Source organism: Muntiacus reevesi, chromosome 2 (genome assembly GCF_963930625.1).
Source record: "Muntiacus reevesi chromosome 2, mMunRee1.1, whole genome shotgun sequence".
In the NCBI taxonomy this organism is placed as follows: Eukaryota; Metazoa; Chordata; class Mammalia; order Artiodactyla; family Cervidae; genus Muntiacus; species Muntiacus reevesi.
In genome coordinates this window covers 166,937,594-166,955,896 of record NC_089250.1, presented here as the reverse complement: position 1 = coordinate 166,955,896, position 18,303 = coordinate 166,937,594, and the positions used below count along the sequence as shown (strand labels likewise).

Below are 18,303 nucleotides of genomic sequence, written 5' to 3'. Positions count from 1 at the left end.
ACCACACCAGTACACATAAGTCACCACACTTAGGCAACGATTGTTCCTCACACTAGAGGTGAACAGAACCCTGATTCAGATCATTGCTAACTGCTTCTTTCCATTCCAACCCCATGGCAATAAATGGGAAATGGAGAGACCCACCCGATCCAAGCTATAATTTCTCTCTAATCGCTTTCAAAGTCAAGTATTGGCATATTAAATATAGTGTCCGTTTAAGAGGAGATGACCAGAAAGGGCAAATGTAAGATGAAGGAAAAGGAGACATTGTGTTAAGTGTAGGGAAGAGCTTGGATGGTGAAGTTGGACCACCTTCGTGGTAGTAACTGAGCCACCATAGATAAGTCACTTAACCTCTCTGAGCCCAGGTTCCTCATCTCAAAGCAGGCACCTACCGACTACAGCTGTTGTCAAAGTTAAATAAAACAATGCCTATAAAGGGCTTTTGCTTCGTAAGCATTCAATCAAATACAAGCTTCTGCGGCTGCCGTTACAGCCAACTGGTATTTTTCAAAAGGAAGAAGCAAATTCTTAAGCTTAAAAAGAACGACTGTTTTACCTATGTTGGCAGTGATGTTGAAGAGTGAAATGGAAGCTAATCTATCGAATCTATTCTCACAACCCTTTCTGAAAGAAGTGGATGTGGGGCTTTATTTACCTGTGAAAATAATCGTTTACTTAATTTTCAACTTTTCCTGTTTTACAGTCCTATATTTCTAAAAAGTGTGTTAAATCTCATACTATGCAGACAGTCTTATCACATCAAGAACAGCCTAAAACAGGGAATTCCCTGGTGGTCCAGTGGTTAGGACTCAGCACTTTCACTTGCCATGGCCCCAGGTTCAATCCCTACTCAGGGAACTAATATCTCGCAAGCTGGATGGTGTAGCCAAAAAAAACAAACAAACAAAAAAAAAAAAAAACAGTTGTAAGCCCTCAGTCCAAAGACTTCTGAACTGCAGGTGGTCATTTAAAAGGGGGAAAAGCAGCCCAAAGCTTTAGGCCCATGTAAAATGCCAGCTGTGGAGCTGTAACGACAAGAACCCACCATTTTTCACCTGCTTTCATGTTCCAGCTGGAAAACACAGTTGGCAAATCAGTCCTGCTGTTCTTAAAGAGATTTCTACTGTGTCTACAACTGTCCACTGTGGCACATGTGATTTGTTCATTTCATAAATGGAGAGGGTCATCTGAGTAGTCATAAATATCATGGACAGCAACGTGAATACTTCAGCATCAGTGCCACAGGACTGGATCCAAAATTCTGTGTACTTGTGACTTAAAATGAGAAGCAGTATATTATGAAATTATTTTTCAGAAAGTCTAATTGTCCCCTACAGTTTCTAAAATGCTGTATCAACAGTTTTATTTATTATCGTTTGTGAAACTAAATGAGAGAGCTGGAGAGAGGAAACTTTTCTTTTTTAATTCCAGGGGAAAAAATTGTTTTGATCATTTTGAGTCTCTTAGCAAATGAAAAATAACAAAAGAAAACCTAATATAAATGCTTCATTGTTCATACAGATGTACAGTTCTAAATCGTTAGGATCCCAAATGCCAAAATTGTAACCAAAAATAATTTGACGTTTATAGCTAAATTGAATTGAGTGCTAAGTGAAACAGGATAAGCCCCATTTAGCACTGTGGAAAACATGATTTCAGAAAAAAGAGGGAATATAATTTGCTGCTGCTTGTTTTTCGGGCTTTCAGAATCATGCCTTCCCGGTTAGGCAGTGTTGGCCAGTGGGTAGGATGAGGGTGGCTTTGGAGCCACACAGAGTCAGGTTCAGACTCTACAGGCAAGGCTGTGTGGCTTTGGACAAGCCGTTTACGCTCTGTGAGTGTTTTCCTCTTCCTTGTTAGGCAGTTGGTAGTGGTCCCTATACCACCAGGTCTCTACCAAGGAAAGGAAGAATGTGCACTTGACAAGCAGGTGGCCTGGCACCCGATGCACTGTGAGCCAACCAACAGCAGGGTTAGGGGGAGACGTACAAGCTGATGGAGATAACCGAACATGGATAATGGTGGTGGTGGTACCTTGCTTCAGCCCCAAGTCAAGGAGCCAGAGCATATGTTATTTAACGGCTTATGGTAACTCTTCCCATAAGGAAAACAAAAATCATAAATATGTACAAAGCTTACATTCTGAAAGAAATTCAGGCAAAGCTCAGGTGTGGTAAATACCAGGTCTCTGATTCTTTCTTTTACTTTCAGTTTCCTCCTATTACTTCTTCCTTCAATGCACTGTCTTTATAGAGAATCGTTCAGTGGTCTGATCTTGCCGTAAAATCATCCAGAGGAAACTTTCCTGGTGGTCCAGTGGTTACGGCTCCAGGCTGCCAATGAATGGGCAGAGGTTCAGTCCCTACTCGGGGAACTGAGATCCCATATGCCAAAGGATTTTTTTAAGTTTTTTAAAAAATCATCCGTAAGCTCTAATGACACAGCCTTGAGCCCCATGATTCCAGTCCGTCTAGATAGACTGTTCACTAAAAACCAGAGCAAGTTCTTCCAGAGTATAGAAGAATCCAGAATCCTATCAGGGTACATACTGGCTTTTTCCCACAATCTTTTCTCTGTATTTACTTTAGCTCTGGTTGAGGAATAGGTAATTTTTCAATAAAAGATTTTTTTTTTAGTAACTCGGAAAACCCTGATCATGAGTTTTAATTATGATTTTTATTGTACGATGAGTTTTGTTAACGCTCCAAGCCATGTGAAAGTCTTTGGAGCTGTATTTCCAAATTCTCATAAAAGAAAACCATTACCCGAATTTATATATGAATGATTTTGTAATTTGTGGAATAATAACTTGCCGTGGAGTAAATCTTCAGGAGAAAACTGGGATGAATCTTTTGAATACCAAATGGGTTTCACTAGGAAGATCACTGAAGCCTCACTTCCTTGCAGAAAGTGACTGAAGTGCCTTCTGGTGTTCATTGACAAACAAGCGCTGTCTTATGATGCTTTGGCTTGAATATGCTGCATAGAATAATTAAACCCACAAACCATTCTCATCATCTTCAAAGAAATAACAGGAAAAAGATGACATGTCATCAATGAGATTTTCATATACAGAGTAATTGATGCCAATCTCTAAGCTTTCATTTCCCTGTTTCTGTCATTTAAGCAGTTCTAACGTTGATGTCAAGTTGTCAAGATGGGTCTTGATGACCTGACAGTGTTTGGAACTCTTGAAATAACAAGAAAGGGAATGTGATCATTCCCACCCCGCATGCCACCTCCATGATCAGTGATAGCAATTTCAAACCAAAAAAAAAAAGACGTTTCTTTTACTGATCCAATTAGTTTGACTACATTCTATCCAAACTGGGATGCTTTTCTGTGATCAGTTCAGTTCAGTCACTCAGTCGTGTCTGACTCTTTGCAACCCCATGGACTGCAGCACTCCAGGCTTCCCCGTCCATCACCAACTCACAGAGCTTGCCCAAATTCATGTCCATCGAGTCAGTGATGCCATCCAACCATCTCATCCTCTGTCTTCCCCTTCTCCTGCCTTCACTCTTTCCCAGCATCAGTGTCTTTTCCAATGGGTCAGTTCTTTGCATATTTTCTGTGATAGTGATTCTGTTTGTGCCCTCTATTTATTGATTACGCTTCTGCATTATATTGGACTTCCCTGGTGGTTCAGTGGTAAAGAACCCACCTGCAAATGCAGGAGACCTGGGTTCAATCCCTGGGTTGGGAAGATCCCCTGGAGGAGGAAATGGCAACCCACTCGAGTATTCTTGGCATTCATGGGATGAGAGGAGCCTGGTGGGACAGAGGAGCCTGGTGGGTTACAGTCCATGGGGTCGAAAAAGAATTGGACATGACTTAAACAACTGAACAAAAACTACAAGGCATTATGCTAGGCTTCGGAATGTAGTTTTTGTCCCTTAGCTCAATATGCGAGAGGACAAGTCAATAGGAAACAGAATAGAACAGGGAAAATCCTGCAACAGAATGCAGTCCTCACTCCAAAGGTGGGGGCTACAGAAAGAGCCCCCCTTGCAGAGGGAAAAGTGAGCAGGTGTTTCTTCCTGTTTTCCTATGCTTTGGGGAATAAACTGTGTCATTTTGGTGAAATCCATCTCATTTAAATGATATAACTAAATTATATAATGGTCAATTTTAGAGTAGGAGCATTTCAATATTGATCCCCAAGAAAGCAATTTGGGAGTAATGGTTTTTATTTCAATACAGAAATCATTTCAGAAATGCAGCAAATTTTAAAAGGAGGTATGTATAAAATCATTATGTATCTACAATATAATGTTTTACTGTAAATTCTAAATGATCATTTTTCAGCCCTATCCGCCACCAAAGACTCTGACATCAGAAAACACTCAGCTGGAAAGGGTGAGATTTTACTTGTTCTATTATAAAGCAAGCATGTGCTGACTGAGGGTCTGCATCTCCATCTTCCCGCCAAGCCACTTCCCACACCTTAGGGTCTCAGAGTCAGCTGCTAGCTGGAAGATACAGGAGACTGACCTCAGGCCCCTTGCGCTCACCACGAGCCTCAAGGCTGAGTTCATCCTCTCGTTTTCCCCCCTTGGGACTCACCCGTCTCAGCTGACAACTGAGGTTCCTAATTCTGCCTGTCTCCTGGATTTCCCACCCCAAAGGCTCCTGTCCTGGTCTGGCCCCTCTTTATTCAGAGACTCCCACCAGTCTCTTAATTAACCTTCCTCTGCCTGTTGGTCTCTTCCCCCTCAGAGTCTTACTTAAACGACGGTCAGAGTGGTCTTTAGCTCCAAAGCTTGTATCTGCTCAGATCTTTGCCACATTTAATGGTTCCTTAGTGCATGGCAGGGGGCTCCCCAGGGGGCACTAGTGGTAAAGAACCCGCCTACCAATGCAGGAGACATAAGAGATGCAGGTTCGATCCCTGGGTGGGGAAGATCCCCTGGAGGAGGGCATGGCAACTCACTCCAGTGTTCTTGCCTGGAGAACCCCATGGACAGAGGAGCCTGGCGGGCTATGGTGCACGGGGTCACAAAGAGTCAGACAGGACTGAAGTGACCTAGCACGCATGCATGCATTGCGCGGCATGAAGTCAGTGACACTTGCTCCCAACCTGCTGATCTGAACAATAGCACATCTCCTTACCCCAAACTGCACCTCAACAACTTGGGATTCCATGGAGTCTTACCCTCCTGTACCCATCCCCCACTGCCATGCTGTTTACTTACCCTCTAGGCCTCCCTGCCTTTGAGGATGCAGTAACTTTATCTGGAATATTCTCTTTTCATCCTTCCTTACTTCCCACCTCACTAACCCCTCTCAGCGTGACTCCCCCATCTTCCACGACTCACTTGGGTACCACCTCCCCCTGGGTTAGAAGCCTTTCCTTGAACTCCCACAGTGCTTCGGGTGTATCTCTATCACAGGGCTCTGACCACTCTTTGGGTCTGTCCTCCACCCGATGGTGAGCTCTTGGGGTCTTAGACCCAATGTCCAGCACAATAAATGTTGACTAAACGAGCGAATATTGAGGTACCACTTGTAACAACAAAACAAATGGAAAACAGCAAAATCAATTCCTGGCATTTTATTTTCTGGTGTAGAGAGGAACAGAATGCCTCGTTAGATCAGCTAATCTAATAAGCAGAGAAAAAGATGTTCTCATGAAATTATGCATTCACCTTCTGTCTCCATTTGCTGACATACAGAATCTATCTAATTGGATTTTGTCCTTGGGGAAATCTAGGGGATACGGGTGCATTGCTGTCACATTTACAATATGGCCGTTGTCCATCCACTTCCCTCGGCTTTCTCCAGGGACGTTTGACTTCCAGCCCCTTTTAAATTAAACATACCTCTCAGAAAGCTTCACCTGAGTGACTTCCCGGTTTCTTCCATGGCCCCTTGGTGGGTCATGGTACCTCAGAGGGATGAGAGTCAGGTGTTACTGGGGTTGGGAGGGGGTGTGTGTGTTCTCAGTCGCTTCAGTCATGTCCGGCTCTTGATGACCCCATGGACTATAGCCCGCCAGGCTCCTCTCCAGGGAATTTTCCAGGCAAGAATACTGGAGTGGGTTGCCATGCCCTCCTCCAGGGGATCTTCACAAACCAGGAATCGAACCCACATCTCTTATGTCTCCTGCATTAGTAGGCAGATTGTTTACCACTAGGGCCACCTGGGATGGGAGGACCTTAGACAGAAAGAGAATGTGCCTTCAGTGTTGCCCTCAGATCCAGTCATCCACACGTCCGTCCCCGCTTCCACCCATCCGGTATTCTGCTCAGCGTGTGTTCAGCCAGCACTCGGCACAGCGTGTGTGACAGGTGCTCGGCAATTACCTCTTGAGCAGCTGGGAAATGCAGCACCACACGGCGGTTAAGAGGGCAGGTTCTGAAGCAGAAGCGCCTGGATGCAGCCCTGTGCAGTGTGACCTTGGGCAGGTCAGCTAAGCTCCCTGTCTCGTGGCCTTCTTGTTTAAATTGGGATAAAATTATTACCTAAGGGCTTCGCTGGTGGTTCAGACTGTAAAGCATCTCCCTGTAATGCGGGAGACCTGGGTTCGATCCCTGGGTCAGGAAGATCCCCTGGAGAAGGAAATGGCAGCCCACTCCAGTACTCTTGCCTGAAAAATCCCATGGCTGGAGGAGCCTGGTGGGCTACAGTCCATGGGGTCGCAAAGAGTCGGACACGGCTGAGGGATTTCACTGGTTCACTGGTTCACACGAAGGGCTTAGCACAGTGCCTGGGCTGGAGGTGGGGCCACAGAGAGCAAAGAGCCTTCTGGGGGCTTAAATTCTTGAGGGGATATAGGCAAATAAGTGAACAGATGAATCAACAAGATAGGAAAGTGAAGGAGTTCTGTGATGTGGGGAATATGGGTGGTGGAGCCTACTCTAGATAAGATGACCTGGGAAAGGCCATCTGCGAAGGTGGTTAAACTCATGCCTGTAGGACAGAAAGCAGCCGGCCCCATAAAGAGCCAGGTGGAGCATGTTCCAGGTGCATGGCAGAGGAAACGCAAGGGCCCTAAGTGGAAGACGGTACGGAGGGTTCCAGAAAGAGGCAGAAGGCATGCTGGCTGGGGGAGAGTGAGCCGCAGGGAAGACAGGCATGATGCACTGGGAAGGTGAGGATTTGAGTGGCTGGCAGGTCGTGGAAAGCTTTGGGATTGCACCCCAGGTGGGTGGGGAGCCACTCAAGGGTTCCCCTCAGGGCAATGCCGTGACCTCCCCCCCAGAGTGGGACCAGGACCCTGTCACTGCCCTGGGCGCTTCACAACCTGGGGGCTGGGGGATGGACCGTCTGGCCCTGAGACAATATCAGAGCAGAGGGGGGTGGGTTCTGATACACGGTGTGTGGGCCACCAGTTCCCAGGCCCAGAGGATGAGCCTCAGCCTCGGAGGCCAGGCCGTCTGGCTTCTCTCCCGTCTCATGTCCTTGTCCCTTATGGGAAACTGAGGCTGGAGAAAGCTCTGTGTTTTCTGAGCTCTCCGTGCCCAGGCTGCACAGGAGAGTCCGAGGCTCTATTCTCCCTGGGCTTCGCCTGGGAAGACACGATATTCACAGTTGTGTCGGTGTGTCCAAGCTGCAGGCCCATGTTCCCCTTTCAGACTCTACTCAAAAAGGGGTACGTCTCTCAGTGTCTTAGCTATAGGCAGACATGCTCAGACCGTCCCCATTTCCCCCTCTGTCAATACAAGGAGACACAGGAGAGGACTTAGGAACCTGCTAGACTCAAAATGTGATGGTTCTTGTGTTTCTGTTTAAGTGGCATTTGGACCCAATGAAAAATAGTGAATCTTTAGGCAGAAATACTCATGTGTCTTTGTATTACTGGACTAAGTCACATTTTAAAACCTCATCATTCACTTTACCGTTGTTAAACCCCCGCATTCTTCTTATCCACCAGTTTGCTGAGTGTAGTTGACCCAAAACTCATTTTCACCAATCCCCAGCTTTCCAGACAGATTTTCTGTATTTTTCATCCATGAAGGGAATGATCTCCTTGGACATCCATCTTTCAGTTGGAAAGCCTTGAAATTCTCTCTTTGCTCTACAAATTCCTCCTCTCTGTGTTACTCTTCTTAGCATTGGGTATTCATATACCTTGATTTGTCCAAAAGGTGGTGGTGGTGGTTTAGTTGCAGAGTCCGACTCTTTGCAACTCCAGGCCCCTCTGTCCATGGGATTTCCCAGGCAAGAATACTGGAGTGGGTTGCCATTTCCTTCTCCAGGGGATCTTCCAGACCCAGGGATCGAACCTGCATCTCCTATGTCGCAGGTGGATTCTTTACCACTGAGCCACCTGGGAAGCCCTTGTCCAAAAAGAGGCCATCCAGCCTTGTTGGAAACAGAATTACCCAATTATGAATGAGAGAGAGGTGCATACCGCAAAATGGTTATTGAACGGTAAAGCATGTAAGTCATAATAACATAGCTTCCATTATATTAAATTTTTCTTTTTCTCCTTTTTCTGCTGTCTTGAAGCTGACCAAGCCCCCTCCATCACCAAGACCTCTAGGCTGTTACGGGTCCCATCTCGGACGGGTGAAAGCTCTGTCCTTGCTGACACCTGTGCTCTAGGCAGCGGCCACCTGCCCCTCTCTGCCCTGTCCCTTTAGATGGTCCCGCCTCTCTCTGCTTCCCTTTAGAACTACCTTCAGGAAAGCTTCTGTGACCTCCCCAGCCCCCACGCCCTCGGCCCACACCCCCCCAACCCCCAGCTCTCCCATCAAGGTCGCCAACCTGCCACCCATCCCTGGAACTCTGGCCACATGAAGGAAGACCACCCCTCCTTCTCCGAACTCCCGTCGCCTCCGCCGTCCCTCTCCTTCCTCTGCCCCTGACCCTCCAGGCGGGGCTGCAGGCAGCGATCCCACCCCGGGGGTCTTGTGACAGCTCAGAGGAGGATGCTGAGAAGATGCAGATTTGAGACCAGAGGCCAGAAGGGAGGTTAGGCTCCCCACCAGGGCTGATCTCCTCCTGAGCAGAGGGAAGAGTTAGGGTACGGAGCGTGCACGAGCTTTGTCAGTGAGCGTGAGAAACGGTTGGCGTTTTCTATTCCTAGCACGTTCTTCTCGAAGGCTCACTGTTAAGTAGAGCGCAACTCTGACCCACTCTGATGGTCCAGCTGATTTAAACCAGGCATGTCCTAAAGAGATCGAAACCCGCGTAAAAGTGGGAGAGAATTCTCAATTCTGGACGTGGCTGGAGAGAGTCTGAAGAGACCTGACTTTGCGAGGGAACTCTGTGTCTCATCTGTTACATTTGCAGCATTGCAGCTTTGATTTCTCCCATATTGATCAGGGCAGGCTTCCCTGGTGGCTTGGCAATAAAGAATTTGTCTGCCAATGCAGGAGACACGGGTTCAATCTCTAGGTTGGGAAGATCCCCTGGAGAAGGAAATGGCAACCCACTCCGTATTCTTGCCTAGAGAATCCTGTGGACAGAGGAGCCTCGTGGGCTACAGTCCATGGGGTCACAAAAGAGTCGAATATGAGTTAGCTACTAAACAACAACAACAATCAGGACTTTGGTTGTAAAGCCCAACTGGAACCAGCTGAAGCAAAAGACAGGGGTTGATTGAGGAGAAGGGGAGGCCAAGTGGACCCCCGAGGCACCTGGAAGGCTCCACTTTTTGTCCTGTGTCACGGCTGATGACGGCTGGGTGTTCCCGGGGCCGTGTCCGCCTGCACCCAGGGTCCAGGTTGGAGGAAGCCTTGAGTGCATCTGTGTGAAGCTCTGAGAGCAAAGAGGAAAGTCTGCTTCTCCAGATTCCCCAGCTCCAGGCAGGCTGCAGGGAAGACTACAGATGTGTTCTCTTGGGTCCCAGGTTCATCACAGGGCTGCAGGTTGTAGCCCACGAAGACTGACCCCTGAAGAGCTGAGCGGTGTGACATGCATTCCCTGGATGGGAGGCTGGACAGCATCGTCACTGTGTCCTCACCTCCTCAGAGTCCAGTGTTTCAAACACTCTCCACTCATGAGAAGGTAGAAGGAGAAGGGGGCGACAGAGGATGAGATGGTTGGTTGGCATCACTGACTCAATGGACATGAGTTTGAGCAGACTCCGGGAGGCAGTGAAGGGCAGGGAAGCCTCAGTTCAATTCAGTTGCTCAATCGTGTCCGGCTCTTTGCGACCCCATGGACTGTAGCACGCCAGGCCTCCCTGTCCATCACCAGCTGCAGTTAGTGTTGGACATGACATAACAGTCGTACAACACTCATAACTGCCCAGACTGATAAAATGCAGGGTGTTTAGAGCTTTTCCCTGCCTCCCACCAACCTGACTACCCGGATTCCAGACCCTCGGGGCTCCTGGCCTTGCCGACCTCTGCCTGGAACCCCCTTCTCCCAGCAGCCCAGTTTTGCCTGGCAGCCTCCTCCTCCGCTCTCTGTAAAGCCTTGCCTTTTCCCTGTGCCCCACCTACTGTGCATCTGTTGAGCCAGGAAGACTGTTCCTGCCTCTGTGACAGCCCTCCACTCCCTGCACTGTGTTCTGTGTCACCTCCCCGGGCAGTGTACCCAGCACATAGTAGGTGCCCAGGAAATACTCGTTGTGGTGATGTCGAGAAGGACAGAATACGCATATGACAGAAGAAAGCACAGAATAGTTTAAAACCTAAGCAAACTCAGGCTTTGCTGCCATCAGTGGAGGTCTAGTAGATCACAGGCCAGTTTAGTTAGAGGGTTTTGCTGCTCTACCAACTCATCCTAGAAATTCAGTATTTCAGTATGACCAAGGTCATTTCCCTGCCCACCCCCCCCCCCAACCCACCTACAGCACTCTTTCCAACATTTCATCATTATTTGAAACACTTCTTTGACATTTTAATATTGATAGCTGGCTCCCTCACCTGTGGGAGAATTAGGGGGCCAGTATTGTGGATCCAAAATTATGTTTCCTACGGGGAGCTTAGCTGCTGATTCTAGATAGCAGGGCCATGTGACTTCCAGAAGGGTGGGCCTCTTCTGAATTTCTGTCAACTATGATGACTACTGCTGTATGTTATATATGTAAGTTATTCAGAGAGTAAATCCTAAGAATTTTCACCACACACACAAAATCTACATGTGCTGTTCATTAAAGAGTGTTGCCTGTGTGTGTGCACTTGTGTGTGTGTGCACGTGTGCACACACACTGCCTGTGTTGGAGGCCTGAGATGGGAGGGGTGAGGAGGGCACCGTGTGTATGACAGGTGCTGCTGTTCAGAGCGCATGCTGAGTCTGCTTCTGGCTCGCCTCTGGATAACCTGAATAGGTTGAAAGCCCAAGAGAGCCTCATGGGGTCACCTGTACAGTGAGGAGGGAGTCGGACCCTTGCTGCCATCCAGCCTAGATATTCACGAGCAACATGTCAATGTGAAGCTACACTCACGTTTATGTGGTTTTTATTTTTCCACAGAGGTCTCATCGCCAGCAGTTTCACGGAAACCCACTATCTGCAAGATGGCACAGACATCTCTCTCATCCGAAATTACACAGTAAGTCCTGCTTGGACCGCCATGATGTTATGCAATCAGATCTGTGCTTAAACTCTGTAGCTGTTTTATCCTCACCGAAGTCACATGTCCAGATCCTTCCATTAGATCCCAGAAGAGCTTGGGCATCGCTTACTGTTTGGTCATTCCATTGTAACTCCAGGAAAACTTGACTTTGGCCAGGTATGTGCCAGGGCAGTCCTTGAAGGTACGGCTTTATTGCAGGCTAACATTGAATCCATCTGCTAATAACGATGGGATGCTAAGCCAGGCAAAGCCTTCCTGGAAACCGAGCCCAAATGAGAGTTTACTCAGAAAGCTGTCATCCCCAAGCTGAACTTGGCAGCGTTAAACTTGCAAGACCCTTAAAAAATTTCAAAGGAAAACTGACTCTGCTTAACCTGTCATAAATGTAGCCACCATATCGCTATGATGCTGTATCTTGGTTATTCGTGGAATGTGACATTTATCGGCTCTTGGCTTTCCTAATATCTGAAGTTTTCTGTGTAACTTAGGGTGTTAATTTTGTTTATTCCTATAACAAACATCTATTGTGCTCAGCCCCAGATGTGAATGTGGGCATTAAAGAGAGTTGTTGCCCTCTGAAGGCTGATGGTTACTTGTTTTAAAGAGCTATGGGTGTTTGTTTTAAAAGGAATGATTTTAGGGCTCCCTTGGTGGCTCGGATGGTAAAGAATCTGCCTGAAATGTAGGAGACCTGGGTTCTATCCCTGGATCAAGACGATCACTTGGAGGAGGAAATGGCAACCCGCTCCAGTATTCTTGCCTGGAGAATTCCATGGACAGAGGAGCCTGGTGGGCTACAGTCCCTAGGGTCACAGAGTCAGACACGACTGAGTGAGTCACACACACACACACACACACACTCACACAAACTGAAAGGCTTTCCATCATAGGCAGAGAATTCTCCCTTCTCTGCATTATGCCAACATTTCCCTTTATCATGTGTTTGGCACTTCCAAACTGTTACCTTCAGATTTCCAGGAGTGTACAGAGTGAATTGATGCCCAAAGAAAGCACCTGAAAATCTTAGTTAAAAAATAAGCATATAAGAATTTTTATTAATGTCTGAGCAAGCTTGAGAGAGCCAGATAAATCTCTGGGAATGAGGGGAGTTTGGGGGAAATTGGATACAGGTGTATGTGTGGTTAAATCTCTTTGCTGTCCATCTGAAACTATCACAACATTATTAATCAGCTATACTCGAGTGGAAAATAAAAAGTTTTTAAAAAATAAAAGAAAAGAAATAAAAAAGAAACAAAGCAGGGATGTAAGCTCAGAGAACTGGACTGGTGAGGTCAATACCCCAGCAGGCCATTCAGAACCTAGAGAGAAGACCCGATGCTTCAGTGCTTGGGGATTGGAACAAGAGAAGTGGGCATCTGCAATTGAAAGTCAAAGTGTCAGTCCCTCAGTCGTGTCGGACTCTTTGCAACCCCATGGATTGTAGCCTGCCATGGCTTTTTTCCAGGCAAGAAAACTGGAGGGAGTTGCCATTTCCTCCTCCAGGGAATCTTCCCGACCCAGGGATCGAGCTCACATCTCCTCTGTCGCCTGCATTGCAAGTGGATTCTTTAGCCACTGAGCCATCAGAGAAGCCATGGAGAATCCCACAATAGCTAGGTCCCCATAGAAGTGCTTCCTCTGTGAAAAAAAAAAGGACTAGGAAAACCCCAGTCCAGAGAAGGGGAAACAGAGAGAATTGTCTCCAGGTGTCCTGGAGTGAACAACGATTTCATAAAAAATAGAGAAAGTGAAAGCCCAGCTGGCCTCATAAAGTGTACATTTGAAATAGGGTGGACTGGTGCCCAAATTTCTAAAACCAACATAGGGATGGGACTCCTATTCAGTGTACTGACCTCAAAAGTGGTCCCAAGTCAGCTGTGTAGGATCCCCTGGGGCCAAGCTGAAGCCAACTGAAAATAGTTCTCTAGGGATATTTCTGTGACCAACCTAGACAGCATATTAAAAAGCAAAGACATTACTTTGCCGACAAAGGTCTGTCTAGTCAAAGCTATAGGTTTTTCCAGTAGTCATGTATGGATGTGAGAGTTGGACTATAAACAAAGCTGAGCACCGAAGAACTGATGCTTTTGAACTGTGGTGTCGGAGAAGACTCTTGAGAGTCCCTTGGACTGCAAGGAGATCCAACCTTTTTTTTTTTTTTTTTTTTTTTTGATTTTTTTTTATTTTTTTTGATTTTTTTGATTTTTTTTTGATTTTTTTTGATTTTTTGATTTCCTCAAGGAAATCAGTCCTGAATATTCATTAGAAGGACTGATACTAAAGTTGAAATTCCAATACTTTGGCCACCTGATGCGAAGAACTGACTCATTGGTAAAGACCTTGATGCTGGGAAAGATTGAAGGCAAAAGGAGAAGGGGATGACAGAGGATGGGATGGTTGGATGACATCACCGACTCAATGGACATGAGTTTGAGCAAACTCCGAGAGTTGGTGATGGACAGGGAGGCCTGGTGTGCTGCAGTCCATGGGGTCGCAAAGAGTTGGACATGACTGAGCGACTGAACTGAAGGGATATTTCTACAGCCAGATTACATAAGGTTCCCATGTCAAAAACAAAAAGGAAGAAGAATATTATTAAAGATAACCCAAAGCCAAAATGACGGGACACACAATTAGCAAAATCCAGCGTAAGTGACAAGGGAAAGGAGAGAATTAGCACCTTCAGGAATGCGAGATAATAGAAAAGTTGGGAAAAAAAGTCTGAAATATTTTAAAGAGAACAGAACAGGTCCAATAAAAATTCCAGAGTGAAAACACGGGCGTGGGGGAAGAAAACTAAAGATGCAGCAGCAATGCCCTCCCCCCTGCTTAAGATGGGTAATTGGTTTCTCAGTGGCATCCTGAAGGAGCAGTTGTCGGCTTTAGAAGGCAGAGGGCACAGTGAACACAGGTTTGTCCCTGTTGAGTTTGTGGTGGGATGGTCAAGTGAAAGTGTTGGGTGGAGAGAGAGGTGTATGAGCCTGGAATCCAAGACAAGGGTGGGGACCGCAGAAGAAGAGGGCCCATCTCGGATGTAAGTAATTTCTGGTGCACTGACTTCACGTGGGGGGGCAGATGGCAGCCCACTCCGGTATTCTTGCCTGGAAAATCCCAGGGACAGAGGAGCCTGGTGGCTACAGTCAGTGGGGTCACAAAGGGTCGGACACAGCTGAGCAATGGAGCGTGCACGAGCATGCATTCACCTTTCTTTGTCTCTCTTTCTCTTTTTGTCTCCTAAGACGATGTCATCTAAAATATGCTTTTAGAGCTAACATGAAGGCTTTCCTTACAGAGTAAATTGTTGTTCCAAACAGAAGCAGAAAAAAAGAGATTCTAGAAATACTTGACAACAGGCTGCTGCTGCTGCTGCTGCTAAGTCGCTTCAGTCGTGTCCGACTCTGTGCGACCCCATAGGCGGAAGCCCACCAGGCTCCCCCGTCCCTGGGATTCTCCAAGCAAGAACCCTGGAGTGGGTTGCCATTTCCTTCTCCAAAGCATGAAAGTGAAAAGTGAAAGTGAAGTCGCTCAGTCATCTCCGACTCTTAGCGACCCCGTGGACTGCAGCCCACCAGGCTCCTCTGTCCATGGGATTTTCCAGGCAACAGTACTGGAGTGGGGTTGCCATTGCCTTCTCCGGAGAATAGGCTAGAGTGCTCCAAATCTCACTGGTAGATGATGGTGAAAGTGTTGGTCGAATACAGACCATCCTCCGTCTGTAAAATATGCTTCCAAGGTAATTTTCATAGTTTCTTGTTTTGTATCTCCAGCTCCTAACTCATTCCCTATTCTCAGGCATTTTTTGGTGTTTTTGTCTCTTTTGGGGAAAAATGGGCTAAGAGAGAAGAAGAAATAGGGGACTTGATAAACAGGGGTCCAGCCACTGCCGGGGAGTATGGAACTTGGCTTGCTGATGACTGTAAATCCAGGCATCTCAGAAAGCACCCTGGACCGAAGGTGCTGGAATGTAGATAGCGGTTGTCTCTATCTGGTGGAGACTCTGTAGTTTTCTATTTGCTGTGACTGTTGTGTATAGTGTGGGGAAAGGGAGTTCCTTTCTCCTCCTCCTCGTCTTTTCACAAGGTAACTCTGCAGACAGGCAAACACCTCCCCCCTGCATTTAACCCCTCACTTTTCCCCCTGGAAGCATCTTCTCAGGGCAAGGAGGGCAGGAGCGGGCAGGCCCTGGCAACCTCTGGTCCCTGCTGACTGGGGCGAGGGTAGGGTCCCTGCCTTGGAATGGCCAGGAGGCCAGCCTTACTGTCTTCACTCAGCTAAGGGTGGGTAAGCCTGGCCCATCCCTCTGAGGAATATTCCAAACAATGGTCTTCTGCAGCCCCAGCCTCCCCAAGATGGGTCCCCCCAGGCTTGGCTAGCAAGAACAGGTAGGGAGATGAGGGGAGATGAGGCTTTAGAGATAGAAGGAAGGCTCACTTCTGCCCTGATCTAAGTTGTGTCCTTTGATGGAATGCAGCAGAAACCACCCTTTCAGAGGTAGGCAGCCTCATAGTGTGGTACACAAGTGGTAAAGAATCTGCCTTCCAATGCAAGAGATGCAAGAGATGCAGGTTCAAGCCCTGGGTCAGGAAGATCCCCTGGAGAAGGAAATGGCGACCCACCCCAGTGTTCTTGCCTGGAGAATCCCATGGACAGAGGTGCCTGATGAGCTAGAATCCATGGGGTCGCAAAGAGTCGGACACGACTGAGCATACACACACACACTCACACACATATACATGCACACACACATGCACACACACACAAATTCATAGTGTATTTTGATCTGCAGTGGACTCTTTGAATCTGTATACAGTAGGAGAAGCAGATGGAGGCTGGGTGAAATGGCACATCCAAACCTCCAGAAACAATAAGCATATGTTGCTTTTATAATTACAAAAACAATGAGTTTTCCCTTTGTCCAACAGCCAGCTTCCCCCACTTCTTGGAGTACTGTTCTGAGCTGTCAGCCACGTTGCTGTAAAGATGAGTGAACTGTTTCATTTACTTAAAGAAAACCCGCAGCCCTCGACAGCCTGTCCTTCCAGCAGAAACCCTTTCAGGGAGCTCATAGCCTCCTATTGTCTTTTGTGGGGAGGGGGAGAGAGAGGGATGCAGTTTTGGGGATTTTGTTTCTATTGAATCAGGCTGGAAAACAAGAAGAAATACGCTGACTCACCCCACTTTCCCCCCAAGTCAGCACACAGCGAATTTCACTAAATTTAAAATTACATATAAAATAAGAACCACTTTTTGGCTAGCAGCTTTCTTTCTTAAATTTAATCTCTCAACAATCAGTATAAGCTGGTTGACAGGCAGACTAGTGGCTGATTTTAATTTTGGAATTGGTTCCTTGTCTTTTCTCTCTCTGTTGTTCAGACAGGACAAAATATCTGTGGCTCAAGCCTTTGCTGGCCACATCTAAGGAAAGATTGTGTCCTACATTATCTCTTTTAATAAAGCCTGTGGGAGACAATGCACGTGACATTTATGCTGTTTACACCCCAAAAGTCAGCTCTGGGGAAGGCCAGAATGGGCCTCCAGAAAGCCTCCTACATGTTGTCAGCGCTTTGGTCCAAACACATCCTTCTGTTCTGTGAGTGTTAACAAAGCACCTTCCCAGTGCCAGGCCCCATGACTGCCACAGAGAATAAAACAGACAAGAAGACCCACACGGGGCTAGAGGGTGGAGACTGACATAATTCCGAGAATCATGGGCTGAATTAATAAAATCTGTGCTGAGTGCACTGAAGGTCAGGCTAAGGGGCTTAATCTAGTCTAAGGAATCATGAAAGGCTTCGTGGAAGAAGGGACGTGTCAACCAAGATCTGAAGGTTGACGAAGCATGATCTAGGGGATGGGGAAGGGAAGGACATTCCTGGCTGATGCCAAGTTTTACCTGGAGGTGGGGAATTGCCCGTAATTTGACAGGGGCCACAATAGGTGGGTCTTCAAAGCCAAGGGGCCAGTCTGGCTGTCATAGAATAAGATGGGGAAGCTATTAAAAGGTGTCAACCCAGGGGTTGTCATAACCAGGGATAGGTTTTGGAAGATGCCACTGGCTGCAGTGTGAAGGTCATCAGAAGGGCAGGAGCAGAGATTCAGCCAGCTGTCAGGCAGCTGGCTCTCATGGATGAGCCCAGAGCCAGGGTAGGAGGAGATGGCTGCTGAGGCCAGGGGCGTGGAGATGGGGAGAAGGAAAAAGATCTGAGCTTCTGCACCTGAGCAATACTCAGAAGGGCTCCATTTGCTATATACATTTCTCATGTAAAAATCTATGAAACCACTTGCTACACATAGACGTCCAAAAGGGACCATCAGTGTTAACTGAGGCGGAACCATCAGACAGGCACGAAATCCCATATTTTGATCCAAAGTATTGTTTGAGTGACATCCATTCACTTCCATGGCAAATGTTTCCCATCAAATGGAGTAGACTCTTCCACCATTGGCTTGGAGGTGGGTACGAGGGAGTCAGCCACTTTTCATCTCAGCTAGAGACCATCTGAAGAGGGTGAAAGATGATTCTGGGGGTAGGAGGAAAGACAGAGACTGTTTCCATCTCATAAGGAAATGAACTAGGCTCGTTATCAAATTCTTTTAAAAATGCTCTAAAATGGAATGAGTTTCCCCACCAGGAGTGTACTCTCCACACGTCTAATTCATCAACTCTTCCAGGCTTGCCTGTCTTCTCTCTGACTGAGGCCCTAGGCACCCCTGCCTTCCCCTCAGGTCCTCACCACGTCCCATGGTGGTCTCCACCTTCTCAGCCGTTTTATCCCCCCTCCCTGATCCACTGACACTGCAGCAGCTGCAACCCAGCTCCTCACTT

The 18,303-nt window shown here is 47.2% G+C and overlaps 1 protein-coding gene across 2 annotated transcripts in view; it reads left to right on the top strand.

Moving 5' to 3' along the window:
* ADAM12 (ADAM metallopeptidase domain 12) overlaps positions 1-18,303 on the top strand; it is a 383,818-nt gene that overhangs the window by 230,068 nt on the left and 135,447 nt on the right. For both annotated transcript variants that reach the window (XR_010661569.1, XM_065923533.1), the window contains exon 4: positions 11,375-11,453. Coding sequence is in view for 1 of the 2 variants with exons in the window: in XM_065923533.1 (XP_065779605.1) it covers positions 11,375-11,453 (79 nt within the window). In the remaining variant the exon portion in view is untranslated. The remainder of the gene's footprint in view (positions 1-11,374; positions 11,454-18,303) is intronic.